We start from the raw sequence: 27,205 nt of genomic DNA, 5'->3' as shown, positions 1-27,205 counted from the left end.
CATATTCATCACAAATTAATATCAATGCAACTGAAAGCCATAAATATTAAATCTTCCTTCTGATTCAGTTCTCGTCTTCCACGTTCTAAAACAGAAATTCCAAGAACTCTCCATTCGCATGTTTAATGCAATGCTTCTCCCTGACACTGGGCAAGTCTCTTGTCTTCTTTCAGCCCTCGACCACTTCCTCATGCTTTCAATACTGTCAAGTACAGCATATTTTTGTAATCCACTTCCATTCGACCCTTCTCGTCCAAGCTCATACTTGGAATGGTCTACTGTAAGCTTCCTTCTTTTGTCGCATACGAATGCCCAGGTCTCATGTTCGGAGAGTTCCAGTACCCAAAGGAAAGATAGTCTACCCTCCCCTACTTCGCACGAGTTGAAATATCGTGGACATCCACTTCTTATCTGAGACCTGCTTTTATGACTGCAATTCTATTCCGGATTTTAGACGGAACTTCAAATTTATAATTATTGCACATTATCTTTGTTATCTATCTTACACGTTCAACTTTTCTGTCCGTCCTCAGATCTTAAAAACTACTGAGGCTAGAGGGCAGGAAACTGGTATGTTGATCATCAACCCTCCAATCATCAAACATACCAAATTGCAGCCCTCCAGTCTCAGTAGTTTGTATTTTATTTAAGGTTAAAGTTAGCCGTAATCGTACTTTTGGCAGCGCTATAGGTACCATCAACATAGGCCACCACCGGACCGTGGTTGAGTTTCATGGGCGGCGGGTAAGAGTTTCATGGGCCGTAGCTGAAGCCACCACCGGATGGAAAACTAGATCGCGCCGAAGAAACTTCCGCGCGTTTTTTACTTGTTTGTATTTCAAGATCGATTTGTTGCCACTGTGTGGGAGAGTCCATCAACACAGTATTCCGATTCTTACTCTAATACTTTATTTTTTAAGACTTGACGATAGCCTTCATATATTTTAATATGATATGATATCTAGAATATCATGAAAAACGTCTTGCATGAGCTCATTTTTGACAGCTTACGGATAAAAATTATGACAGTGTAGAAGACATTTTACGCAGAATTGTACGAATATATATATATATATATATATATATATATATATATATATATATATATATATATATATATATATATATATATATATACATACATATATAAATGTTTATATGCTAAACAATGCACACACACATACACACACAAACGCAGAGAGAGAGTCTAGATTCCGTGAACCGGAAACTTTTTGTGGGTCCTCTCAGCAGCTACCTGACCAATGTTTTCCGCCAAACTGTTCCTAATTTGTAATTGCTTGATCTCTCCTTCGATAAAGCGTCCTGTTGACCGTCTGGTAGTTCCTTTATAATCATAATAATTACTATCTTATCTAACTTAGTTAAATAAGAAAGAGATGCATTTGCAACCTTACGTAACTTCAACTAAAGTACAAAGCCGAAATAACCACGAAAGTAAAGAATAGAGTATTCAAGTTCTCAATTTTTATCACGCTAGTGCAATGCCTCACAAAGCATTGTGGCCCAGAGTTCATCAGGCAGTTCTTCGAGGGGAGGAAATATATTGCGCACTTTCGTCTTACTCCTGCACGGACACTCAATCCTCAATTCGAATGCAGGGGACAGAGAGAGAGAGACAGACCAGAGAATACTGATGGCAGCGAAACTGCAGAGTGAGAGACAATCTCTCTCTCTCTCTCTCTCTCTCTCTCTCTCTCTCTCTCTCTCTCTCCATCACCTTGATCTATCTCATGCGTCCAGTTGCATTTAACCTTAGCAGTACCCTGGGTGAAACTGTTTTTTTCTTTTCTCATTGCCTCGGAATTTTTCTTCTCATTCTTTGCGAACCAGAAGGTCATTGTCACTGCGTGCCAGTCATCCCGAGGGTTCTATTTTCCGTTTTCTTTGGTAATTAAGTGGTTTCCATTATATTTTCCGTTTTCTTTGATAATTACGTGGTTTCCATTATCTCATAAATTTTGTGAATTTCATACTGTTATTGTTGGTCGCCCTAAATATTTCCAGTGTTTAATCACAAATTTGTCTTCGCCGTTAATACACAATGAGTCGATCCATCGTTTTTCTGGATGAATAAATTCACTGAAACACAGTCACTACATCACATCATCACCACAAATCACAGTGCTGTAAATGCTTGTAATGCTTGCAGTGAGTCTTTCTTACCTTGCATTACTCTAAGATGTCTTTGAAGCGATGGCTAAGCGCCAGTGCGCTACAATGCAGAAACACGTCTTTATAAATATTCATGCAGCATGTATCCACACACACACACACTCCACACACACAAACACGAAAAAGATTTTTTTTGTAAATGGAAGCTAATATGGCCTGTCTATTGCATAAAACACCAGCCCCCAAAACTAAGCATTGCCTGGTACCACGGTTTCAGAATCTGGATGGGATGGACCGACAGTTCAAGTAAAGCATATCTGAATTTGACTGATATAATATGCATGGATACGAGCTGTGTGTATATATGTATATATATATATATATATATATATATATATATATATATATATATATATATATATATATATATATATATATATATATATATATACATAGTATTGCATGCGTTTATGACCAAGTGTACCCTATATGGATCTCAATCATCTGGTTTGGGGTAAACGTACCTCATCTCGGCGTTTTCTTGACTCTAGTATAAGTTGGCACTTCCACAAGCCAAAAGACCCGACTACTGCGATCTATGCCGAGCACTCGCCCAACTCAACCTTATGTAGCGCCTTCGCCGAGTAGCCAGTTCGCCTTTTTAAATGCCGGCCTTGTTTTTCTTCATTCTTTTCTATTTGAGTTTCCTCGCCCGGTATTTTCGTTAATCTTACAGTTTCTTTGGAATTTCTGGTAACGAAGGCCTGGCTGCCACGGAAGGTGTGATAACGGAAAAATGTTAAAGTGATGAGAATTTAACGGGTATGGCTACAAGTTTTGGCTCTTCGAGTCACGTGACCAAAATTCCCTAGTTACGTCATTGCGTTTATCCTCTGTTTCGTAAACAAATCGTTAAGGTGACTGCTGTTGCTGATGGCCAGAGGGCGGGAAATTATCGGGAATCTACAGTCCTAATAAATTCAAGAAAAGTTCTGGGAGCTGTACCGTCGTACAGATCTAAAGAGGATTATTACCTGGTGTCATTAAATAACGGCGGCATTCATCTTTCAACAGTTTTGTGTCCTGGTCTGAATACCTAACAATACTGCCTGAAGAGGGAGTCAGTAGTCATGCATTACTGCCCTAAAATGGAAAGCTGCAGTATCTGCAAAATTTTCGAAATCGAGATATGCCACTCATTGGGTTCATGAAACACTAATACGCAAGTTACTGCAGTTTCAGAATGATTCTTCAACGCTTTATTTAGGGGGTCCCGTTTGCAATATCTGCAAAATCAGTAGTGAGGCAAGGGTAAACTGCCGCATCTACCGTTTTTCTCAGTTTTGTATTTTTGCAGATACTGCAGTCTTCCATTTTAGGGCAGAATATACGTAGGGAGTGTGACCGTGAGAAGACAAAAAGAATTTAATTGCAATAAGCTCACAAACTCAACCTGGAAAATATTTGTCTGTCATCTCTGTAGGTTTTAATGCTATTTCGTGTGAATTGTTTCATACATTTGATTTATGCATTTCAATCAATCAATCAATCATTTCCCGTGGCACCCATGGGGATGCATAGGGCCTCGATGAACTCACGCCACCACATTCTGTCCTGGGCTAACTCCTCAAGATCTCCCCAACACTCGTCTCCTGCTTCACGCCTCACTGTCCTCAGCCACGTCTCCTTTGGCCTACCTCTACCTCTTCTACCAAGGGCAACCCACCTCGGTGTTTCTCGTACTATTCCCTGTCTTGTATGGACATGGTCTAGCCACTTCCAGCGTGAGAACCTAACATACTCATCGACGGGCTGCACCCTGTTGTTTCTATAATTCTTTTGATATCCGATCCCTCCTATTAATTCCTAATATTCTTCTGTGCCCCTTATTTTCATATGCTGAGAATTTATTATCTGAAGTCACTGTATACCAGGACTCATGCCCATAAATCAAAATACTCCTAAACATTACCCCATAAATTTTGATTTCTGAATACACCTAAAAATTGCTATTATTCCAAATATTTTTAAGCATTCCTACAGCCTGATGAGCCTTTTTAAGTCTTTCTGTGCTCAGAGAACCATCCTTATCTAGATAAGTACCTAAATATTTAAACTTATCCACTTGCTTTACAACCAAGCCTTCAATTAGACAATCCTGTGCATTTTCAATATTCATATTCATGATTTCAGATTTTCCACTATTAATAACCAAACCAACCTTTCTACCTTCCTGTCGCCCTTCACTCACTAGACAATCCAACACTCTCTGCATCTTTTCTGGTCCCTCACAGATCAAAACCATATCATCAGCATAATCCAAGTCAAGAAGCTTCCCATTTTCTCCCCAGAGTATACCTGCATCCGCTTCTCTGTTAACCCTTTCTCATACCATAATTACGACCTATACGGACAACAGAGGAGACAGGATGCCACCCTGAATCACACCAGACTTGACTCCAAATGGATCACTCCAACACCCATCAACCATCACTTTACAAGATGTGCCCCTCATGCATGTTCATGATAACCGTCACAAACTTTTCCGGTATTTTTTGCTCGTTAGCAGATTATTTTACTTCTTTCATTTCTCAAACGCCTAAATCTCATTTCCAAACTTTTTTTCTCTTACTCTTTCACTCATTTTGCATAGGCCTCTTTTCCTCAATTCCAGCATCATTTTCTTCATTCTTTGGAGCTCTGCTGCTTTTTAAACATATTCCAGGGCCTTTTCTCTCTACTTCCAGCCCTACTTTTCCATCATCGAGTTCTCTGCACAATTATTATTGGCCTTTCCTGTGTCTTCGTTCTAATTAAAATGCCGTTTTTACTCTGAATATCATTGCCTATTGTCTCTCCTCATTCCATTGATCACATTCCCAGCAGCTGTAAATTATTCCTCGCCTCCTCGCCTGTCTCCTGTCACCCTGTCTTTGGAGCAGTCATTCTAATCGTGTTCTCGAACTCATTCAATAGAGTTACACTCTTATAATGAGCATTTCATTCTCCTCATTCATGAACTTTATTCAGGTGTCCTTTCCTCTCCTCTAATTCTTCAGTGTTTTACTGCAACTTCCTTTCATTGTCTTCAGTTTCTTTCGTCTGTGACCTCGATACATTCGACCTCAGAGGCAGAAAAGATAAAAAAATTTGATCCAACTCCAAGTTTTTCGTTTTCTGTGAAAGAAGACTATTGAGATGGCTTTTTCTGTCCGTCCGCACTTTTTCTGTCCGCTCTCAGATCTGAAAAACTACTGAGGCCAGAGGGCTGCAAATTGGTACGTTGATCATCCACCCTCCAATCATCAAACATACCAAATTGTAGCCCTCTAGCCTCAGTAGTTTTTATTTTATTTAAGGTTAAAGTTGGCCATGATCGTCCGTCCGACACCGCTATAGGTGCCAACAATACATGCCACCACCGGGCCGTGGCTGAATGTTTCATGAGCCGTGGCTGAGAATTTCATGGGCCGTGGCTGAGAGTCTCTTACAGCATTATACACTGTACAGGCGCATTTTGTACTTGTTTCTAGTAGCCATCAGTGATCTACAGTATAGCCCCCTTTCAAATGGCTCTTCCTACTTTAATACGGTTGATTTTTTCTGTTCTCTTAAGACCTCAAAAGGCAGGATCGAACCCAGAAATTTATTTCTATTCCACACGCGATTGTGTGTTGATTATTTCTGTCACATTCACTCAGAAGTGTAATTCGAATGAAGTGTTGTCAATTGGGTCACTGCTGAGTCGGGAAGTTGGGGGAAAACACACTGGTATGCAAGCAGTTAGCTTGGCCGGGCAATTCCTTGTGCGCAGTGGCGCTCAGGTTCCAAATTCTTTTATGGTTTGTATGGCCAAGTGGGAAGCGCCCTTGCCTTTCAATTGAAAGGCCTGGGTTCGATCCTGATGTGAGTCAGAAATTTATATATATATACAGTATATCTGTGTATAAGTGTGTATATGCATGCATTCATTTATAAAGGTTTCCACTTCAGAGAGGAACTCTAGGTTAGGTGATAGGCGAAAGTTTCTAAATGTGGGTTTTACGAACAGGTTGCAACCCACATCCCTTGCGCTGCACAGGGGCCTGCAATGGATCCCTGCCGAAACGTCAGGAGTGTTTCGGCCACCAACTATCCATCAGCTGACCAGACCAGACGTTAACTTCTTCAGACGGATGAGTGAAAAAGGTGTCGGTCGAAGGCGTTGTGGAATCTTAATAAGAAAGATACTTGAAATCTAATAGCAGGCCTATGCAAATCACCATTCCAATGACGAAGCATAAAGATGGAAGCGAGCCAAGCCAAGAGGGGTCCTGGGACGGGCCGCCAGAAGTGAAGCTCATCAATGAACAAGTAAAAATTGCGCCGAAGTTTCTTTGGCGCAATCGAGTTTTCTGTACAGCCGCTACAGCGTATAATCAAGGCCACCTAAAATAGATCTATCTTTCGGTGGTCTCGGTGTAATGCTGTTGAGCCGCGGCCCGTTAAACTCTCATCCGACCGTGATGGCCTGTGTTGTTACGTTGCCAGAAGCACGATTATTGCTAACTTTAACCTTAAATAAAAAAAAACTACTGAGGCTAGAGGGCTACAATTTGGTATGTTTGATGATTGGAGGATGGATGATCAACATACCAATTTGCAGCCCTCTAGCCTCAGTAGTTTTAGGATCTGAGGGCAGAAAAAGTGCGGACAGACAGACACAGCCGGCACGATAGTTTTCTCTCTGTCAAACAACGCACAAACGTGGTCCAGCGCTTGCGACGCTCGGCTCACTGACAAGAAATCCAGGGTTCGATCCGCCGAGCGAGCCGAGCGCTGTCTGTTAAGTTTCATTACGTTTCCGGTCACCTGAGATGCTAAATAGGTACCTGGTAATTATTAGGCTGTGGTGGATAACAAGTAAGTAGGCGAAGGACAAGAGGTTAGCAATCTTATGTCAAAGGACTTGCTGAAAACTTTAATTTTAAAACATCCTGAGACCATTACATGGGAGAGAGAGAGAGAGAGAGAGAGAGAGAGAGAGAGAGAGAGAGAGAGAGAGAGAGAGAGATTTACTAATATGTGCAAAAATGTCTAAATGTTAGGTATTCCTCTTGCAGATCGACATTTTGATAAATAATTTTTCGAATTAAACAACAGTCAGCGCATTTCAAACAGAATATTCCCTAGAAATAAGTACTGTAATAGAAAAATATTAAAATTAATATTTTTCATGTTTTTTCAAATTAATTCCTAGGACTGTCTTCTTGGAGACTCTCTCTCTCTCTCTCTCTCTCTCTCTCTCTCTCTCTCTCTCTCTCTCTCTCTCTCTCTCTCTCTCGCTTTACATAGCTTACATTGTATTGTGGATATTTGTTTTTTTTTAAATGTCTGAAATTTCCTTTCTACGTCAAGTAAAATAGCTTTTTTTAATTCTGTTTCAGTCTATCAGTAAACCCTGATATCATGAAACATAATTCCATTTAAATATAATGACTTAAATTCCTCATTTCAATCTATATTGCAGTCATGCAACACGTATTAACAGAAACATAATTCTCTCTTTTTAACATTATCATGAAATAACCAGAATTATTATTATTCATATTTCCTTGCTAATGAATGAATAAACTGTAAGGCACCAAATGTCAAATCGAAGAGAAAGATACGCTAACTGCAAGCGGAGAGCTCTACTCCTATAAGCGACTTGACCACGACGTAACTACGCAAAAAGCTCGGAGCGCAAAAGAGCAACTTCGTGCAAGCATCAAAGCCACCAGAGTAGAATATAGCTGCTTGCGTCAACAGAGGAATACTGGAAAGAATACGCGCTCACAGCATCGACTATTAAATCTGGAAGTCTTCTAAAAAGGTGTGACATACATTCATAGTTATTTTATACATTATAGCAGCTTTATCCCTCAGTGCCTGAACGCAGGGATATCCACTTCATGCTTGCATGGACGCAGATCCGCGGCACAGCAGATGTCTGACAACATTCCGTGGTCCACTGACCAAGCAAGAATGAATCAACTCCCTGGTAACCTGGCGGATCTTGTAGCAGGAAACGAACGTGAATATTTACTATGAACGCTCCTTCGCACGAAAAGGAGGGATTCTCTTCCGAACACGCGCTACGTTTTGCGATTCGCGTGTAATTCCAGATTTCGTTTCATTTCCGTAACCTTACTGAAGGTTTAAAGTTATACTGTTTCTCATTTTTAAAATTAAAATTTGTATACCAGAAATGTATACCTCAACTACGCAAATTCTGGAAACGAAGGGATAGTTATACATTTCATTCAAGGTTTTAGACACTGTAGAGTACAAAGTGAGAGCCTCTGTAGGTAAATTTCTGATACGAGTTGATTGTTAGATTTTCATCTGATTTACGCAACAACAGTGAAGCTATTTCTCAGTTGAATATAAGACAGATCTTGAATTCATTTAGAGTTTAAATATGTTAGAAAATTATGAGCATTTAAGTCAAAGGTATGGATACAACAAAGTCTTCACATCAATAAAAACTTGGTTACAACAAATTCGGTTTCATTTCAAAGCATTGATACAAAAATAAGTTGTATTATCTCGGTTCCCGATAAAGACACAAATGCTATATTTGAATTAACATCCTGGACATAAGTTAGTTAAAATACGAATAAAATGTATAAGTTGTCCCCTGTTGAAATTTTTCTCACGGTAAGAAAGTATCTGGTTAAAACTTTGGCTAAAATGTCTCCAGGAGAGTCTTACTGCGTTATTGACAGTTTAATCTCTTCGAGGAGTCTTCATACAACTGTATTCATTAAATTCCTGCTTGAAGTAAAATTGAACATAGAAGACATTATGCCTCAAAATCATTATCGGTAAAACAAAGTTGGTTTTCTTTTGACAGAGAGAAGCAAAATCACACCTTTTGCTTTCTTTATCCCACTTGAGAAACAACTTTGTATATTGTATAAAACCTTAGTTGTAAGACAGCTTTATTAATTATGAATTAAATTCTTCCCAAGAAAAAACTTTACAAAATTCAGACATTGAACAAATTCTAACATTTCTCCACGACAAACATATTTTCATATCATCCGGAATTTTAACTAGGATATTTTCCTACGCGAATCTTACTCTGTTTTCCACATTTGAGAATATTCTGAGGCTGTATTCATCGACCTTCCCACTTGAATCCTGAGTTATATTCCTCTGTGCATCTTGAAGGTTATGCCACTCCCGCGAACAAATTTTCCGACTACAAATGGCTGAACAAGGCTTTTACTCGGTAGCAACCAAAATAAGGACTGAGTTGGCCCGGTAAATTCCCCGAGAGGTCTCTCGTTCAGCTCCTTTCATCGTTCACAATTCTCCACTTATTGCATTTCTTTCCTCTTCTCCATTTTCCTCTTATTTACCATCGATCTTTCTCCTCCTCTTTCTCCTACCTCCTCTTCCATGTTCCAAAGGTCGAAAAACTTCACCAAATTCAAAATTTTATCTCGTTTTCACCAGTCTTTGAAAGCGAAACTCTGGAGGCTTCTGACGTCACCAAACTTTCTCTCTCTCTCTCTCACTGTATTTTTTGTAGCGTCGTCTGCAATGTCCTCTTCCATGATAATCTAGCATTGTACTTTCTCCTGAACGAAAGTACCGTCTCAGTCGTCACCAAGAGTGTCAGGATTCAGGTTCATAATCACGTTTCGTAAAGCTTGTAGAACTTTGTTATAGAACTGAATGGCAACTACTTGGGACAAGGTTTCTTTACAAATTCAAAGTTAAATGAATACAGTTTTAATTTCCATTTATCGAATTATTCGTAGATGTTCTTGCCAGTAACCTAAAATTGTGTTAGCATAAAGAGACCAGTATTTAACTGGGGCAGTCAATTTCTAGGGAAGGAACTTCTTAAAAAATGTAACTCTTTAAGTTTGACCAAATTAATGTCATCAAGTGGGAATGACTGTCTCTTTACTTTTATCACAGAGGCCAACGAGAATATATATTTTTTTCCCATGAGAATAAGATGTGTATACGTGCAAACAAAATGTGGCGAGACATTCTGCCGTCACTACGGCGCCATTGTTCAAGAGACCGTGTTTCCTTAGCACGACTTTTTGCTCTTTATTTCAAATCAGTGACGATAAAGGCGACGAAACATAAAGAGAGAGAGAGAGAGAGAGAGAGAGAGAGAGAGAGAGAGAGAGAGAGAGAGAGAGAGAGAGAGAGAGATTCTTACATAAGTTTCAAGCATTTGGATAAACCAATACCAGACAGAGATCGCCAGAGTAACATGGCTATCCACAACCCTGATCTGACCTGAGAAGTGTTTTGCTTCGGAACACCCACGTAAAAAATTTCAGGTTCTATTGAAAAGTCCCGGTACACGGGTGAGAAAGAGGCCCATGGAAGATCGATCTTTAGTAAATAGTCAGCATGCAAACGCGTAGTTTCCGGGCAGTAATGAGAAAAACGCAGACGTAGGAGTTAATACAAGAATAACTTTCCTATAATTCTTTCGACTTGGCGGCATTCAGTGGGACAATGTTTTCCCAACTCAGTCATGCAATTCATTCACAATGAAAAATAAGATGGAACTTTATGGTCAATGAATCTGCCTGATTCAGCTTGGTATTTGGAGGGGTTACAACAGTAGTAATAATAGGATAAAGTCTCAGTAATAATAGGATAAAGTATCAGTGATAACAGGATAAGTCTCAGTAATGATAGGATAAAGTCTCATAATAATAGGATTTAGTCTCAGTAACAACAGGATAAAGTCTCAGTAATAATGGGATAAAGTCTCCAAATAACAGGATAAAGTCTTAGGTAATAATAGCATAAAGTCTCAGGAATAATCTAAAGTCTCAGTAATAATAGGATAAAGTATCAGTGATAACAGGATAAGTCTCAGTAATGATAGGATAAAGTCTCCGTAATAATAGGATTTAGTCTCAGTAACAACAGGATAAAGTCTCAGTAATAATGGGATAAAGTCTCCGTAATAACAGGATAAAGTCTAGGTAATAATAGCATAAAGTCTCAGTAATAATAGGATAAAGTCTCAGTAATAATAGGATAAAGTATCAGTGATAACAGGATAAGTCTCAGTAATGATAGGATAAAGTCTCCGTAATAATAGGATTTAGTCTCAGTAACAACAGGATAAAGTCTCAGTAATAATGGGATAAAGTCTCCGTAATAACAGGATAAAGTCTAGGTAATAATAGGATAAAGTCTCAGTAATAATAGGATAAAGTCTCAGTAATAATAGGATAAAAGTATCAGTGATAACAGGATAAGTCTCAGTAATGATAGGATAAAGTCTCCGTAATAATAGGATTTAGTCTCAGTAACAACAGGATAAAGTCTCAGTAATAATGGGATAAAGTCTCCGTAATAATAAAGTCTAGGTAATAAAGTCTCAGTAATAATAGGATAAAGTCTCAGTAATAATAGGATAAAGTCTCAGTGATAACAGGATAAAGTCTCAGTAATAATAGGATAAAGTCTCAGTAATAATAGGATAAAGTCTCAGTAATAATAGGATAAAGTCTCAGTGATAACAGGATAAAGTCTCAGTGATAACAGGATAAAGTCTCAGTGATAACAGGATAAAGTCTCAGTGATAACAGGATAAAGTCTCAGTAATAATGGGATAAAGTCTCAGTAATAATAGGATAAAGTCTCAGTAATAATAGGATAAAGTCTCAGTAATAACAGGATAAAGTCTCAGTGATAACAGGATAAAGTCTCAGTGATAACAGGATAAAGTCTCAGTAATAATAGGATAAAGTCTCAGTAATAATAGGATAAAGTCTCAGTAATAATAGGATAAAGTCTCAGTAATAACAGGATAAAGTCTCAGTGATAACAGGATAAAGTCTCAGTAATAATAAGAGGTTCCTCGTTTGAAGGGTTGGTATCGTTCTCAGCTAGCACTCTGCTGGGCCCGCGTTCGATTCCCCGACCGGCCAATGAAGAATTAGAGAAATTCATTTCTGGTGATAGAAATTCAATTCTCGTTATAATGTGGTTCGGATTCCACAATAAGCTGTAGGTCCCGTTGCTAGGTAACCAACTGGTTCTTAGCCACGAAGGACAAGACAACACAAGAGCACATGACAAGAACACCTGTGAAAGTTTGAGTAAAAACGGCAACCCCTACTAGGGATTACGCTGAGAAAAAAAGATTCTCTCTCTCTCTCTCTCTCTCTCTCAAAATATTCTCTCTCTCTCTTTCTCTCTCTCAAACGTAACAGCAAAACCGTTTTAGGAAAACCTGAGCATTCCACCATTCTTAACTACAATCAGAGCAGACTACGAAAACACAAGAGAAGAGGGAAATTCCCAAAGCTAATTATCCAGCCATACAGACCACAAATCTACTTAAAATTCCCTGGCGTTTCGAGAGGTTCTGCTCCCGCAGATGCCTTTTATGCTCGTTGATTCGTGGTTCCTAAACCGTGGCTTCTCCGCGACGCGCCGTGACACCGCGCGCGTGCAAAACGTTGGGCAAAATAAGGTAATAAAAGAGATGTGGGAGTTATTCGCGACGCTCCGCTGGCCTTCATGCAGTTTGAATGTGGGTATTTCTTCTGAGTCATCTGTGCGAATATGCAGAGCAGAGTCTTGCAAATACACAGATATATTTCTTATATATATATACATATATATATGTGTGTGTATGAGTGTTTTTCTGCTTATATTGAACTGAGGCATTATATAATACATGCTTCACCTCTGATATAAAAAGTAATTTTATTTTAACCATCATGAAATTGGTACACGTAAAATCAAAATTATAGTCTTGCATAGCAAATCATTTTGTTGATTTTATTAAGTTATACACACAATAAATTAGGAATCCTTATTACTTGAAATTTATGATAATGACGGGAAATTCTGATATAATCTCACCTTCAGATTTATTGATGACCTGTTCTCATTAAACATTATGGATACCCTTCTTGGTGTCTTGCCTTTATAATGAGGTCTCAAATACTAATGAAGACCCGTAGAAAGAAGGCTCATTCTTACGCAATGTTATTAATTAAGATCAATAATGATAAGATTCAAACTAAAATTTATGACAGAAGAGGTTTTGATTTCGATATACTGGGACTACCTGCGTTTTCATCCAGTGCACCAGGTAATAAAATAATCTAACCTTTAATGTTTTCTGTTCACAGTTGTACATAATAACTGATGTTTGTACGGAGGACAATGCTTTATATTCAAATACCCTCTTCTGGTCAATAAACTGCTCTGTAAAGGTTTTCTCCGAAAAAGTCATAATTTTTAAAAATAAATTATGTTATAGGAAAGTACTTAAATTCGTATTAATCACTGAAGTATATATTAAATTTATGCACTTTCATTTGCATAACTATTATATATATTACCTTTCCTAGGTGATTAAAAGTGCCCTTGACCTCTTCCGGTGATAAAAGAAAAGTGGCCCGCACACCAATTTTACCTCATTTTGGTCAACGTACGCAGCTCGTATTGCAAGTATATAGTAACAAAGATATTGTTATTGGCCTGATTTGTGGCTATGAAAGCGGCGCCATGATGGAGTAGCAAAAGAAGGAATGAAATTAAGGCACCGTTTTAATGTTTGGGTCCATCACTGGCCCTGCTTATACGTTCGCTCTCATAAGGGCGCCCTCCCCACCCCTCGATTGCATGAAGATGAGAATCTGCTATGATGTGGAATGGAGAAGGTGAGCCAATACCAGGTCCTGGTCCTTGTATATTCATAGCATGTTATCTACTTCGTCCTTATGTTGTTTATGAGAGAGAGAGAGAGAGAGAGAGAGAGAGAGAGAGAGAGAGAGAGAGAGAGAGAGAGAAGGTAGGTGGCGGAGAGACAAGTCCAACAAAGCAGAAATCACGAAGGCACGAACAATTATGCAACTGAAGCGCAGATTGTATGTGCGATGGAAACGAAAGTGCTTCCCTTCCCTTGCCTCGAAATCCGACATCCCAGCTCCAGAAATCGAATGGTAACGCCTTGGAGTCAAAAAAAAAAAAAAAAAAAAAAAAAAAAAAAAACGGTAAGGCGTGATAACCAACGGCCCTCCATTCATCCGGCATCTTTGTGTCTCCACCAAAAAAAAAAAAAAAAAAAGTGGCTTCCAAAAAAATGGGATGCCAACGCGGCTTCCAAAAAATAAATGAATAAATAAAAGTGGGTTACGGAAAGTGACTTTCCTGCTGGATATAATCTCTTCTGCATATTGAATCGGTAATGTTGGTTCGAGCCAAGTTAAGGGATTTTCAGATATGATGCAAAACCAAAGGCGAATCGTCTATGATTCTCTTTTTTTTTTTTTTAATCAAACAACTGAGGGTGACTATCGTCATCAACACCGCGACCTGACAATAAAAGAAGCCGCTAACCACATTGATAACACCCGCGCGACATTCCTTGGCAGACCGCTGGTAACAAATTAGTGATTGAAAGATAACTTTGTCACCCACCAGCTCTACAAAGCCCACAAAGCTTTCGGGATATTTCTATCCTGTGAAACCTTTATGTCAGAAGAAAAAGAAAATAAGTAAAAAATGCGCCGAAGTTTCTTCGGCGCAATCGAGTTTTCTGTACAGCGTATGAAAATGGATCTACCTTTCGGTGGTCTCGGTATAAAGCTGTATGAGCCGCGGCCCAAGAAACTTTAATCACGGCACCGGCCCTATCTTATATCGTTATCAGAAGCATGATTATGGCTAACCTTAACCTTAAATAAAATAAAAACTACTGAGGCTAGAGGGCTGCAATTTGGTCTGTTTGATGATTGGAGGGTGGATGATCAACATACCAATTTGCAGCCCTCTAGCCTCAGTAATTTTTAAGATCTGAGGGCGGACAGAAAAAGTGCGGACGGACAGACAAAGCCGGCACAATAGTTTTCTTTTACAGAAAACTAAAATGAAAGAAAGGAAGATAGTGGTTTATGACGCAGCACTTCTCATCCCGTGTAAACAAAGTCAAGATCACATAAAAATAAAAATTGAGAATAAGAAATGGTAAAAACTACGAGGCTTGCGGTGTTTTATGGTTGCCTGGCCTTGACGAGTTTCCAAAACCTATAACCAGTATTTTCCGGAAAACAGTCGTTGGTTCCGTGAAACAGGTTTCATGCGGTGAGGCTGGCGATTGACAGACTTGATCGGGAGTCCTTGATTCCTTCGGGAATTGCTTCTCAAGGTTCAGTAGCATAATATTAATAATCTCATTCATCCAAATATTTGGTGGACGTTTACCATCGAGAACTGCTACTTCAATATCAAATAGCAATAATCTCATTCATCCAAATATTTGGTGGATTTCCTAAAACTTCTTTTTCTACAAAATTATGCCGTTGCTCCAAAACGGGAGATTTTTCCGAAAGGTTTTCATTACAAAATCGTGTTCGGGCATAAACATTCCTTGGTTTTTATCATTCCAGGAAAGACATTCGAATGTTTCGTAACATTGCTGTTTCACCTGTTTAAGAATTAGAGAGAGAGAGAGAGAGAGAGAGAGAGAGAGAGAGAGAGAGAGAGAGAGAGAGAATAGGATACCTTATGACTAATATTTTCAAGTTACATTTTGACAACAATTGTTGGCCGCTAGTGGGCCAACAGTGGGCACTCGTTAACTGTAGTTATAGTCACGGTCTAAGAAAGATCGTGGTTAGAGTTACAAGTTTCATAGAAGATAAAAGAGAAGACAAATCAAAATATTGAGAGAAATTAATCAAAGTCATCACTCGAAAAATGCAAAGTGCTTTCAATGATGCTCATAAGCTATAGCAAAATCCATCATGAAGAATGAAATTCAGTCTAAGAAATTTCCGAAATTCAAAACACTTTTGGAATGGTGATGCTTATTTCTCTGCGGTTTCTTCATTTTTAGTTTTCTGAAAAGAAAACTGTTGTACCGGCTTTGTTTGTCCGTCCGCACTTTTTTCTGTCCGCACTTTTTTTGTCCGCACTTTTTCTATCCACCCTCAGATCTTAAAAACTACTGAGGCTAGAGGACTGCAAATTGGTATGTTGGTCATCCACCTTCCAGTCATCAAACATACCAAATTTCAGCCCTCTAGCCTCAAAAGTTTTTATTTTATTTAAGGTTAAAGTTAGCCATAATCGTCCTTCTGGCAACGATATAGGCCAGGCCACCACCGGGCCGTGGTTAAAGTTTCATGGGCTGCTGCTGCTCATACAGCATTATACCGAGACAACCGAAAGATAGATCTATTTCCGGTGGCCTTGATTATACGCTGTGGCGGCTGTACAGAAAACTCAATTGCGTCGAAGGAACTTTAGCTGAGATAGTTTATCGAATCTTATCAGGTGACAGCTCTTAATACAATAGTTCATTCTCCATAAGTCAGCCCTTGAGTACGGTCCGCTTATAAGTGTGGTAAAGCAATAACTGACATAAGAGGACTGGTGTGGATCTCTGGACTCGCCAGCCAACAACAACATTTAGCAATACCTTGCAGCTTGAAGCTGAACGCTCACACAGTGTTATGATCTAAGAATATAATGGTGATCATGTTGTCAGAAAGGGAAAAAGAACAGCACCCATTTCATCGAATCCCCGCCGGAAAATGAATTTTTTTTTTTTTGCAATGGTTCGCCTGCGTTTGAATGACACAATGTCTGACCGTGAAAAAGGAGAATGTCTTATTGTTCTAATTTCGTCCTTCCTTCCTTCCAAAACCGCTGTTTTTGAACATAACCAGATTAGAAGGAAAACGCTCGCAAGATAGATTCTCAACTGACTCGGACAAGAAACCGGAGCTTCAGAGATCTTTCTCTGGAAAATAATAACGAGGCTTAATCTCAGGAAGTCAAACTGCTTTTTTTCTTTTTAATACACAAAAAACCATGATGCAGTTCTTTTGTGTCATTATTTTGTGCTAATGAGCCGTCGACATGCAATAGTGTCCAGTCATTCTTTTACAGCGGAGCTTCTCAGATTGTTATCATCTAATTCATTAGCAATAGTATTTTGCGTTGCTGGAAATCATTGATTATAAAGTTATTTTAGTAGCAGACTTGTTTCATTAACACGAAAATGACGAGTTGATAAAAAAACTGTATACAAGAACATAATATTATTACACTTACACAAACAGACACACACATATATACATACATAAATACATACATACATATATACATATATATATACATAATGTACATATAAATATGTATAATTTTTTTCTGTTATATATATATATATATATATATATATATATATATATATATATATATATATATATATATATATATATATATATATATATATATATATATTGTCTCTGTTAAGTCTGCCATTACTACTGAGTTGGATGAAAGCTGTAACAGTACTGCTTTCAGTCCCTGCGGACCTACTATGAATATTCTCTCCTGAATCACAATTCAGAGGCGGGGGCGGCGCTCCCACCACATTTCCGAAGGACAAGGCGAGAGTTACTTATCTTCGTTTTTTAGTTAGAAGTTTCCTTTATCCCATCTGTTAAAAAACAATACAGATTAGCAGTTCGTATCCATAGTTGCCAAAGAAGAATCTGCCGGTGTGGCAGGAGTTTGCTAAATTCTGCTCCCTTTACTTAAATCCAGGAAAAGAGAACGCGAACAATAAAGTGAGGAACTTCGGCGCAATCGAGTTTTCTGTACAGCCGCTACAGCGCATAATCAAGGCCACCGAAAATAGATCTATCTTTCGGTGGTCCCAGTATAATGCTGTATGAGCCGCAGCCCATGAAACTTTAACCACGGCCCGGTGGTGGCCTATTCTATATCGTTGCCAGAAGTACTTATGGCTAACTTTAACCGTACATAAAATAAAAACTACTGAGGCTAGAGGGCTGCAAGTCGGTATGTTTGATGATTGGAGGGTGGATGATCAACATACCAATTTGCAGCCCTCTAGCCTCGGTGGTTTTTAAGATCTGAAGGCGGACAGAAAAAGTGCGGCCAGAAAAAAGTGCGGACAGAATAAAGCGCGGACGGACAGACAACGGTACAATAGTTTTCTTTTACAGAGAACTAAAAAGGCTACCGTAAGTGTGATGCTTTCACGAGCTGATTGCGACTTGGCGAGGACCAGTCAGTACTTGACAACATTTTCACTCCAAAACGGAATGCAGGGAAACTAGCGACATGATTCCTATCAAACCACTTAACATTTCACACTCCTAAACTTAACATGCATCTTCCTGCCATATCATGTGTTTAGACAATCCATTTAAACTCTTCCACAAGCCAAAGAAGGAAAACATATTGGAATTTTAAAACTGTCTCCTTCTGTCCTTCTGGCTCACGAATCGGATTTAGAATCAACCGCCTGTACGAGCCTCGTCAGCAGAAAAAGTAAATAAGTGGATGAATTAAAGAAATTTAGAGTGCTAAACACAATTCTACCCTAAAATAGAAAACTGCAGTATCTGCAAAATTTTCGAAACTGAGATATGCCACCTGTGGGGCTCGTGAAACACTGGTACACAAGTTACTGCAGTTTCAGAATGATCCTTCAATGCTTTCCACGAGTATTTAGGGGGTCCCATTTGCAGTATCTGCAAAATCAGTAGTGTGGTAAGGGTGTATCTACCATTTTTCTCAGTTTTGTATTTTTGCAGATACTGCAGTCTTCCATTTTAGGGCAGAATTCCTGGGGTATTAAACGTTGCGTGCAGTACAGTAGCTCTTCAAGCCTTAAAAGCGAGTGAAGTGCTAAAGTATCTATTCGTTAAAGATGGATGCAAATACTTAGTAGGTAATTAACACTAACGGTGACAAATGCACGCGGGGAACGTTAATCACGAATGGTCTATATGCAGCCACGCGTTTCTTACCTTGTTCTCGTGAGTCACAGCTTTAATTATTTTCGCTAGGGACCCCATTTCGAATTCAACTTTCTGAATTGATCATCGAATGATTTGTGCGATGAATTATTGACATTGCAAATGCATATATGTTTCGTACATTTATCAACACACGTTACATTATATATATATATATATATATATATATATATATATATATATATATATATATATATATATACTATATACTGTATACACAGTCAGACATAAGATGCTTAAGAAGCACAAGCGATGTTATTAAGGGGTATTTGTAGCTATGGTGAAACGGGCCTCGTGAACGAGTGAGGGCAGGATTGTTAACAGGACGAATTGCTTCTGATCCTATTTTTTAAAGAGAGGAAACAGCCGATAAATGAGAATAATGTTCCAAAAAGGGAGAAATGATGGCAATATAAAGCTGTACAGTGACAGCGATTATGAACAGTAATCGAGGGTATTGATGAAGTTTTCAACAGGCCTCTTCATAAGTCTACATGCAACAATATTTGATCTTTTTCAGTGTTAATTGTAGAATATGTAACAAACATTCATATGGAATTTCTCACACTCCTCTCTCTCTCTCTCTCTCTCTCTCTCTCTCTCTCTCTCTCTCTCTCTCTCTCTCTCTCTCTCTCTCTCTACTGTCGTCAGTATCCTGTCACTCACGTCCAACTGAAACTCATGAGATGTAGCGTCTTCAAGAACCTTATCATCGAAAAATATCTCTGAAGTAGATTTACGCAACGGCAGTACGTTAAAACGTACTTCCCAGAAAACTCCCCTACACTACTTGAAGGGTGACGCATAGGACGCCCTATCACCGCAATCCTCTTCTGCAAGTCTACTACGTCCTGGAGGCACTCGCGACGTCATTGTAAAGGAGGTTGCCTCATCACTGTTCCCGGAGCTCTTCTGCTTCAGGAACCAAAGCCGGTATCTTATAGTAAGCAATGACGGCTTTCCAATCTCTCTCTCTCTCTCTCTCTCTCTCTCTCTCTCTCTCTCTCTCTCTCTCTCTCTCTCAATAGAAGTCATTGCTATAAAATACCAGAAAGGATATCTGGGGATTTATTTAGAGTACGCAAGAGACTCTGGAAAGTTGTTATCAGTAAACCTCTCTCTTCATACACTGTTTTGGGATATTTTTATTACGAAAACCGAATTTAAATAATCATGGTTATTATTATCATTACTTTACCTTATAAAATCTCTGCACTGCTAGACGCAGCGGATTGTATACGACGACTAATGTAAATAAATATTTGGGACGAAGAAGTCTCTGGAGACGGGTAAGAGGCGCCGTTGCAAAGGGAAGGCCTCAACCCCGAACCTAAATCTGATAAGGGAGAGGTCTATTGGAGGGCTCGATGTTCAATCATCCTTGATGTCAGTGGGCCTCGCGAATATACCTCCTAAATTACTAGGTGGGTTCTAGGTTATATAAGCACCACCGCAAGTTCGCCAGAACGATGATTCAACCACATTTTTCATGTCTCCTCTCCAAGGATATCAGAACACCTGCTGTTTGCTGATTTGTTCTCAGTCATTGTGCAAATAACACCTTTTATGAGAACTTGCCCCTGTACAACTCTAGATGTACATAATATTAATATAATACAAATTCGTCCGTTCTGCAAGACTTCGACTTCTTCCCGAACTACTTTATCTTAAAAGATATTTCGGCGTTTTAAGAATCTAGAGTAAGATACGACGCAAAGTTTACAGTTCAGCTCAGCTGCACAGGCAAGCCTTCGAGGGTGTGACTGCCCGCCTAATCATCGACGCGTGAGAATTCATCCGCGCCACAACGACAGCAGCATCGACACGATAATGATATCAGCTCCAGAAATAAAATCCAAGAAAATCATGATGTGCCCAAATGACTTACAAGTTTGCAACAATGAAGAATCACCTTGCCTTCGGAGCTGAAAGATGATGAAGCGTTACGTGCCTTGCCGAACCACACTTGTCCTTGCATCTACGCGGCATCAAACCATGACAATTCTGTGAGGTTTTCACATAAAACAGTGCAATAGCAAGATCTAGATGATATTGATATTAACAATAACAACAACGCTGATGATGTTATGCCTGATGATTGTCATTATCAATACGATCGTGGTAATAATGATAGCGACAAGACTAGGACTAATGACGACGCTAAATGAAGGGCACATTTATGTAGTCCAACCCGAAGCTTTCCTTTGCAGGATTCTTCTTCTTCTTTTCAATTTACAAATAATTGCGGATCAATTTCATTACTGGAAATAACAAATCAAGGATGACGAACAATCAAGAAATAGATCAAAAGAGAGAGAGAACCAGGATCCAGAACTAGAGAGAGCATTCTATCTGTAGTACATTATGGCGCGTGTTTGAGAATGAACTTCGGGATCCAACCGACACCAACAGGGAGAGAAAACACGAGTAAAAACTGACCTTGAGTAGTATTACGACGCTAGTGATCCGGTTTTTGCCCTCTGCCCAAGATTGATTGCCCAAAGCTGGTCCTGCCCGTATATTTCTTCTATGGGACGATGGCGACCTGAAATTGAGACCGATGACGTCAAAAATACCACAGATATGGTAACGCTCTCTCTCTCTCTCTCTCTCTCTCTCTCTCTCTCTCTCTCTCTCTGTGCTGTGTTTTGAAAATTTATGATGACAAGAGTTGCTGCCTTATTTCAGCAACCAGAGCAAGAAAATCTAACGCGACCGAAGAGAACGCAAAGCAAACCCAAGAAATCGTGATGTTTAGCTTTGCGGTTTAAACATGGCGTCAGCGCATTCTAGGCCTTCGAGAACCCGTAACGCTGTCCAAGGAGACTTATAAATGCTGCATCAATAAACCCACCTCGAAATAAGGATGTGAAATGGATGGGACAGTCTCGAAATAAAATAAAGTCAGAACAGCAAACTTGTGCACAATGAAGATGAACTATATTGCTAAAGATATCCCCATTTCGAACAAAATAAATTCACGCGAAGCTCAAGCAGTTTCACTGGGATTCCCGACCGATGTTTAAGGTTAGCAGCGATCTGTGGGAGAAGAGGAGGAAATAAGTGGAAGCGTGAAAGATCACTTTAACCAAACATTATTCCATTACCTTGAAGCCGTGTCAGAATAAGAAGAAGAATGGGCTAATTTAAAGAGAGAGTTATCAGGCGATTGTGAATGAATTTGGAAATGGAAATACCGAGTACCAGTCCATGCGCCAAGTAGAAAAGGTCAGGTTTTTCAATCAAGCTACTTCCTGTTTGATTTAGAAAGTCTCGCAGTGTTTGTTCCGGTGCAAATGCCTCCTTCACTAACCGAATTGATTATTTGCCCCCTTCCCCTTTGTCACTTTTACTCTCCTTCAGACTTCAGTTAACCTTGAGAACCTCAGGCATTTGGTCTCTCTCTCTCTCTCTCTCTCTGTGTGTGTGTGTGTGTGTGTGTGGCGCCTTCTTGGAGCAAGTATTTTGAGAAAATGGTACACTGTTCGCATTTCAAAAATACTTTTTACAAAAACAGTCATTTCTGATCCAATGAAAACCAAGAAGTTAATTTTACAAACTTTTGCCCGGAAATACGATCAGTTCTCAAAGAGTAGAGACGTTTACAATCTCTGCGTACCTTAAATATAAGGGGTTAAATTGTGTTAGAAGTAAAACTAGTTGTTTATGAGAAAAGGAACTCGTCAAAACTGCCTCGTACGGGGGTCTGGCCGACATAGCAAGTGATATTTTTAATTTGACAGGATTCTAGGGACAACGGTTTAGGTTACATGAAAACCAAAAAAATGAAGGTTGTGCTATTTCTGTGGGTATGTATGTGGCTTATAACTTGTCTGTGTCATGCTCTAAACCTAAGCTAACTTGTTTATCAACAAGTAAAAAATGCGCAGAAGTTTTGCAGCGCAATCCCGTTTTCTGTACAGCCGCTACTGTTTGTAATCAAGGCCACTGAAAATAGATCTATCATTCTGTGGTCTCGGTATAATGCTAAATGAGCTGCGGCCCATGGAGCTTGAACCACGGCCCAGTGGTGGCCTATCCTTTATCGTTGCCAAAAGCACATTTATGGCTAACTTTTAACCTTAAATGAAATAAAAACTACTCAGGCTAGAGGGCTGCAATTTGGTATGTTTGATGATTGGAGGGTGGATGATCAACGTCCCAATTTGCAGCCCTCTAACCTCAGTAGTTTTTAAGATCTGAAGGCGGACAGAAAAAGTGGTCAGAAAAATGTGCAGACGGACAAACAAAGCCGGCACAATCGTTTTCTTTTACAGACAACTAAAAAAGGGTTAGGCAGATTATATATTAATTAACCTGTGCCTGTTGGTTCGTTTGTCAAAGGGATACCGAAAAAACTTGAAGTTGGATGCCGCGTAGCTTTTTTGCAGGAAGGGCTACCGACTTGAAAATTGTGTGCTAACCTCAATAAATTTGATCCCTTGGCTTTCAGAATATATTTAAACCTATTTTGAAAACTCACAAAATTCAAGCACTATCTTCTCTGAGGCTATGATGTACCTGTCTGCCAATGTTTGTCATCTTAACATATTTTTGATGGATTTCAAATAGATTCGGTGGAGTTAAGTTTTGAGTTGGATTCGAATCTGAGGATACAAGTCTTGATTTTTTTTTTTTTTGCCAGTGGAGGAGGTATGCGCTCTCAGGAAGATTTCTAATCTTGATTATAAACTTTTTAGAGATATTAATCTAAAATCACTCCCAATTTGCTGTACATAATTGAGTAATTATGAATGATTGTTGGGTTTGTTTTCTTGAAAATCTATTTTCATTCCCAGGCTTATTGCCCCCTTCAGTATCACCTCAATCTCGTTGTCTTACAGAGCGCTTTTGGAATGGAATGGAATATCAAATTTAGGCTAAAGGCCAAGCACTGGGACCTATGAGGTCATTCAGTGCACAGAGCACTTTTGTAAGCATACTCCTATGTAAATGACTGGTTTGTGTACCTAGGAAAAATACAAATTACTCTTAAAATTCATTATTTTTAAATCCTCTCCTTCTTTCGCAGATAAAGTGATGTATGAAACTCATAGTTCATTCTTGTTGATTTTCCTTTTTCTGTCCTCATTCCAGTCATCAACTTCCCGTAGTTAAGTGGAACAGCGTGATGAACTTGGCCATAGTCAATGCATTAAGGACTATGATTTTGTCTATGAAAGCCTCCCACCCACCAGAGGAAAACTACAGGTGAACATTCCTTTTACAATGGTAATCATCCTGGGAGATCTCCCTAGATAAACACTATATTTTAGTGCCTCGAGTTTTGTCAGCCTGCCAAAACAGACCCAGCACTACAGCAAGGTATGATGACTTATTTCCTTTTGCTCAGCCATATCAGGTACTCCAGTTAAGTGGATGAAGAAGTATGTCATTCAGTTCTACTCCAACAAAACCACGTTACAAAGTTCTATGATGTTTCCTTGCAGTGATCAACAGCATGTCTGACAAGAAGGGGAAAGGGGAAAAAATTGGACTGACATTGGTCCAGTCTTCATCTGGATACTCTGAACCAGCTTTGAAAGTAAGGCTGAATCTGCTGGGGTAGGAAAAACTACTCCACAGCAATTGTCCAGTCCCTCCTTACCCCATGAGGTCCCAATTACATCAGTGCTGGGCCATGGGGGAACTATTTAAGAAGAAAAACAACTTTCAGTCATGGATGGTTCAGCAATACAAGGTCAGCTATGACAGAGCAAGAAGAGAATTCACCAGGAAAAAGATGAAGTCTTAGCAGATTTAGTTGAGAGCAATTGCACAGGTACAAGTAACAAATCTACTCAGATGTAACAAATATTTTGTAGGTCGTAGGCAAGTGCTCTCTGATGGCCCAGCTTCAATTAAGACCATGGAGTCTGGGAGTTGAACTTCGAATATACTGGACATACATGATAATTTTAACGCTGTCATAGATATTAAGAACCATTATCTAAAATTTCTACAACCAGAGCAAATTTCATGATCACAGTAGAGTAGGAGACATCCGACTCCCCTTGTTTTGTCTTCAACTGGTGGGCATTTGCTTTACAAACTGAAAACCATTTCAGAACAAGACTAATAAAACCTAAAACAGAATATGGCATAAGACTTCTTGGTAGTCAAACAAAATAATGGAACACGAAAAGATCTGTACTTGATATGCAAAGAAAGAAAACATCAAAAAGGTGACCAAGATACAAACTGAACCATATGACCACACCTCAAAATCTTGACCAAAGCAGCTCATTTACAAGAAACAAAGATATAGCATATGGAGGATAACTGAAAGCCCAAATTACAGTGCAAATGGAAATGGCCGAGAAGGAAAACAATGACGACCTCTGATACAAATGAGCAAAGTTGGGGTTATGCCCAAACTAGTCTATGACATGTGCAAAAGGATACTCCATATATGAAAGGCTTTGGTTTATATACCTAAAAAAATACAAATTACTTGAAAAATTTTATGTTTTTATTAAATACTGATCATTGCCTGTAAAAATATCTAAAACTTAGCACACTGCGTCCTCAACTTACAGCGGAGATCCATTCCAGTGGTGCGCTGTAAGTTGATTCCCGCCATTAGTCAGTGACATCAAGTTATGGTGGAACTTGGCGCCGTAACGTAACTTGAAGTAACATCGAGTTACGGCACTGTAAAACACCATTAGTGGTGCTGAAAAAGTGCTGTAAGACCGAATTGGTGTAAGTCAGTGTCTCCACAAGTCGAGGACGCACTACCCTGAAGAATAACAAGATTAGAATTTACAAAGAACCAAGCACATGTTATTTTAAGTGTATCAAGTACTTTTATAAGTGGCATACAAAAGTACTTGGCAGACACTCATAACAACATATGCTTCTCTTTGTAAATTCTGAACTCTTTACTCTTCAAGGTACTAAGTTCAACTATTTTTACAGGCAATAATCATTATTTTATAAAAATATAAACTTTTGACGTAAAATGTATTTTTCTTAGATTTATAAATCAAAGCCTTTCATGTATGAAGTATCTTTCAACTTGTGCGCTGGGTTGGCTGTGTACTGACTAAACAAGGGTGGTACCTAGGTGGAGATGGGGAAGAGAGGATGCCCATTCTCACCCAGCGAACATAACCCACTGTCCTTTCGGCCCATATTCAGAATGAAAAACTGAAGGGAAAACCACCCTTGTTTAGTCAGTACACAGCCAACCCAGCGGTTGAAAGATACTGAAAGGCTTTGATTTATAAATCTAAGAAAAATACATGAAAGGCTACAGTTTGTATACCTCAGAAAAATTTGGCATTTGTTCCTACGAGGACCCACAGGGATACAAAAACTGCCCTTCACATATGGACACATACTATTGGAGGGAGGTAGAGCCAAGCACCTCTGCAAACTACACAGTGTCTCACCTTGTAAAAAAACAAAATAGCACTGACACTACTGTGCTGGCACCAGCCCAGAGGGCAGGACAGTGTTACTCTGTTGGCACCATCCAATAGCAGGGTAGTGCTGCACTACTGGCACTGCCCCAGAGAACTGGACAGTGCTCCACTACCTCGGCTCTGTATGCTACAGGCCAGGGTCATGTCAGACTAATCCCAAAGACTATCGACAACCTTTGTTATACACAAAAGGCTCTACCTTGCCTTCCCCACTTTGTTATGGAACAGGAGATGAGAGCTTGCACACCAGATTATTACAACAAGGTTTCAGAATATCACTTACCTGTATTCATTCAAGTCAAGCTTGTATTCCAGTACAAATGTTTCAGGTATGGGTCATGGGAGAGATAATGGGTTGATACACATAGCCCTCCAGGCTATTACATATCGTAATTACAATCGTATTTTTATTTACTGTGTCAAGGCTAATTACATTTGGGATGATTTGTCCTCATCTGGAACAAAAAGGAAACAGGAGTCTACATTTAAAAATAAAACACAATTATCATAATATTTTATTGTAAATTATAAAAATGACTCACACATGAATCACTGAATCATATACATACTATAATATCACATAAAAAGATGGTCATTCATACACACAGACTCCTGAAAACTGATTGCTACTAACAATGTATATTTGGCAAGAATTTACGACATCCCAATAAGAAAATATATAAAATTTGCAACCAAACATTTATCAGTTAATTACTTGTATCAACTTTCTATGAAGCAGCATTCCTGATTTCCAAGAATGTAAAATATTACGAGTCTCTTATAACACCTAACGACACTTACGAAAAA

The 27,205-nt window shown here is 39.1% G+C and overlaps 1 protein-coding gene across 3 annotated transcripts in view; it reads right to left on the bottom strand.

Moving 5' to 3' along the window:
• LOC136855694 (phenoloxidase-activating factor 2-like) overlaps positions 1-26,853 on the bottom strand; it is a 42,216-nt gene extending 15,363 nt beyond the window's left edge. The window contains exons 1-2 of one of the 3 annotated variants that reach the window (XM_067133009.1): positions 26,682-26,853; positions 21,408-21,513 (exon numbers count right to left, since the gene is read on the bottom strand). Coding sequence is in view for 2 of the 3 variants with exons in the window: in XM_067133007.1 (XP_066989108.1) it covers positions 2,658-2,662 (5 nt within the window). In the remaining variant the exon portion in view is untranslated. Of the gene's footprint in view, positions 1-2,657; positions 2,754-21,407; positions 21,514-26,681 lie in introns of those variants that run through there. The other 2 variants (XM_067133007.1, XM_067133008.1) reach the window with 2 other exon arrangements.
• Positions 26,854-27,205: the final 352 nt, after the last annotated feature.

This window comes from Macrobrachium rosenbergii, chromosome 32, assembly GCF_040412425.1.
Source record: "Macrobrachium rosenbergii isolate ZJJX-2024 chromosome 32, ASM4041242v1, whole genome shotgun sequence".
Classification (NCBI taxonomy): domain Eukaryota; kingdom Metazoa; phylum Arthropoda; class Malacostraca; order Decapoda; family Palaemonidae; genus Macrobrachium; species Macrobrachium rosenbergii.
Note: the sequence above shows the minus strand (reverse complement) of the source record. Positions and strands in the feature narration are given on the sequence as shown.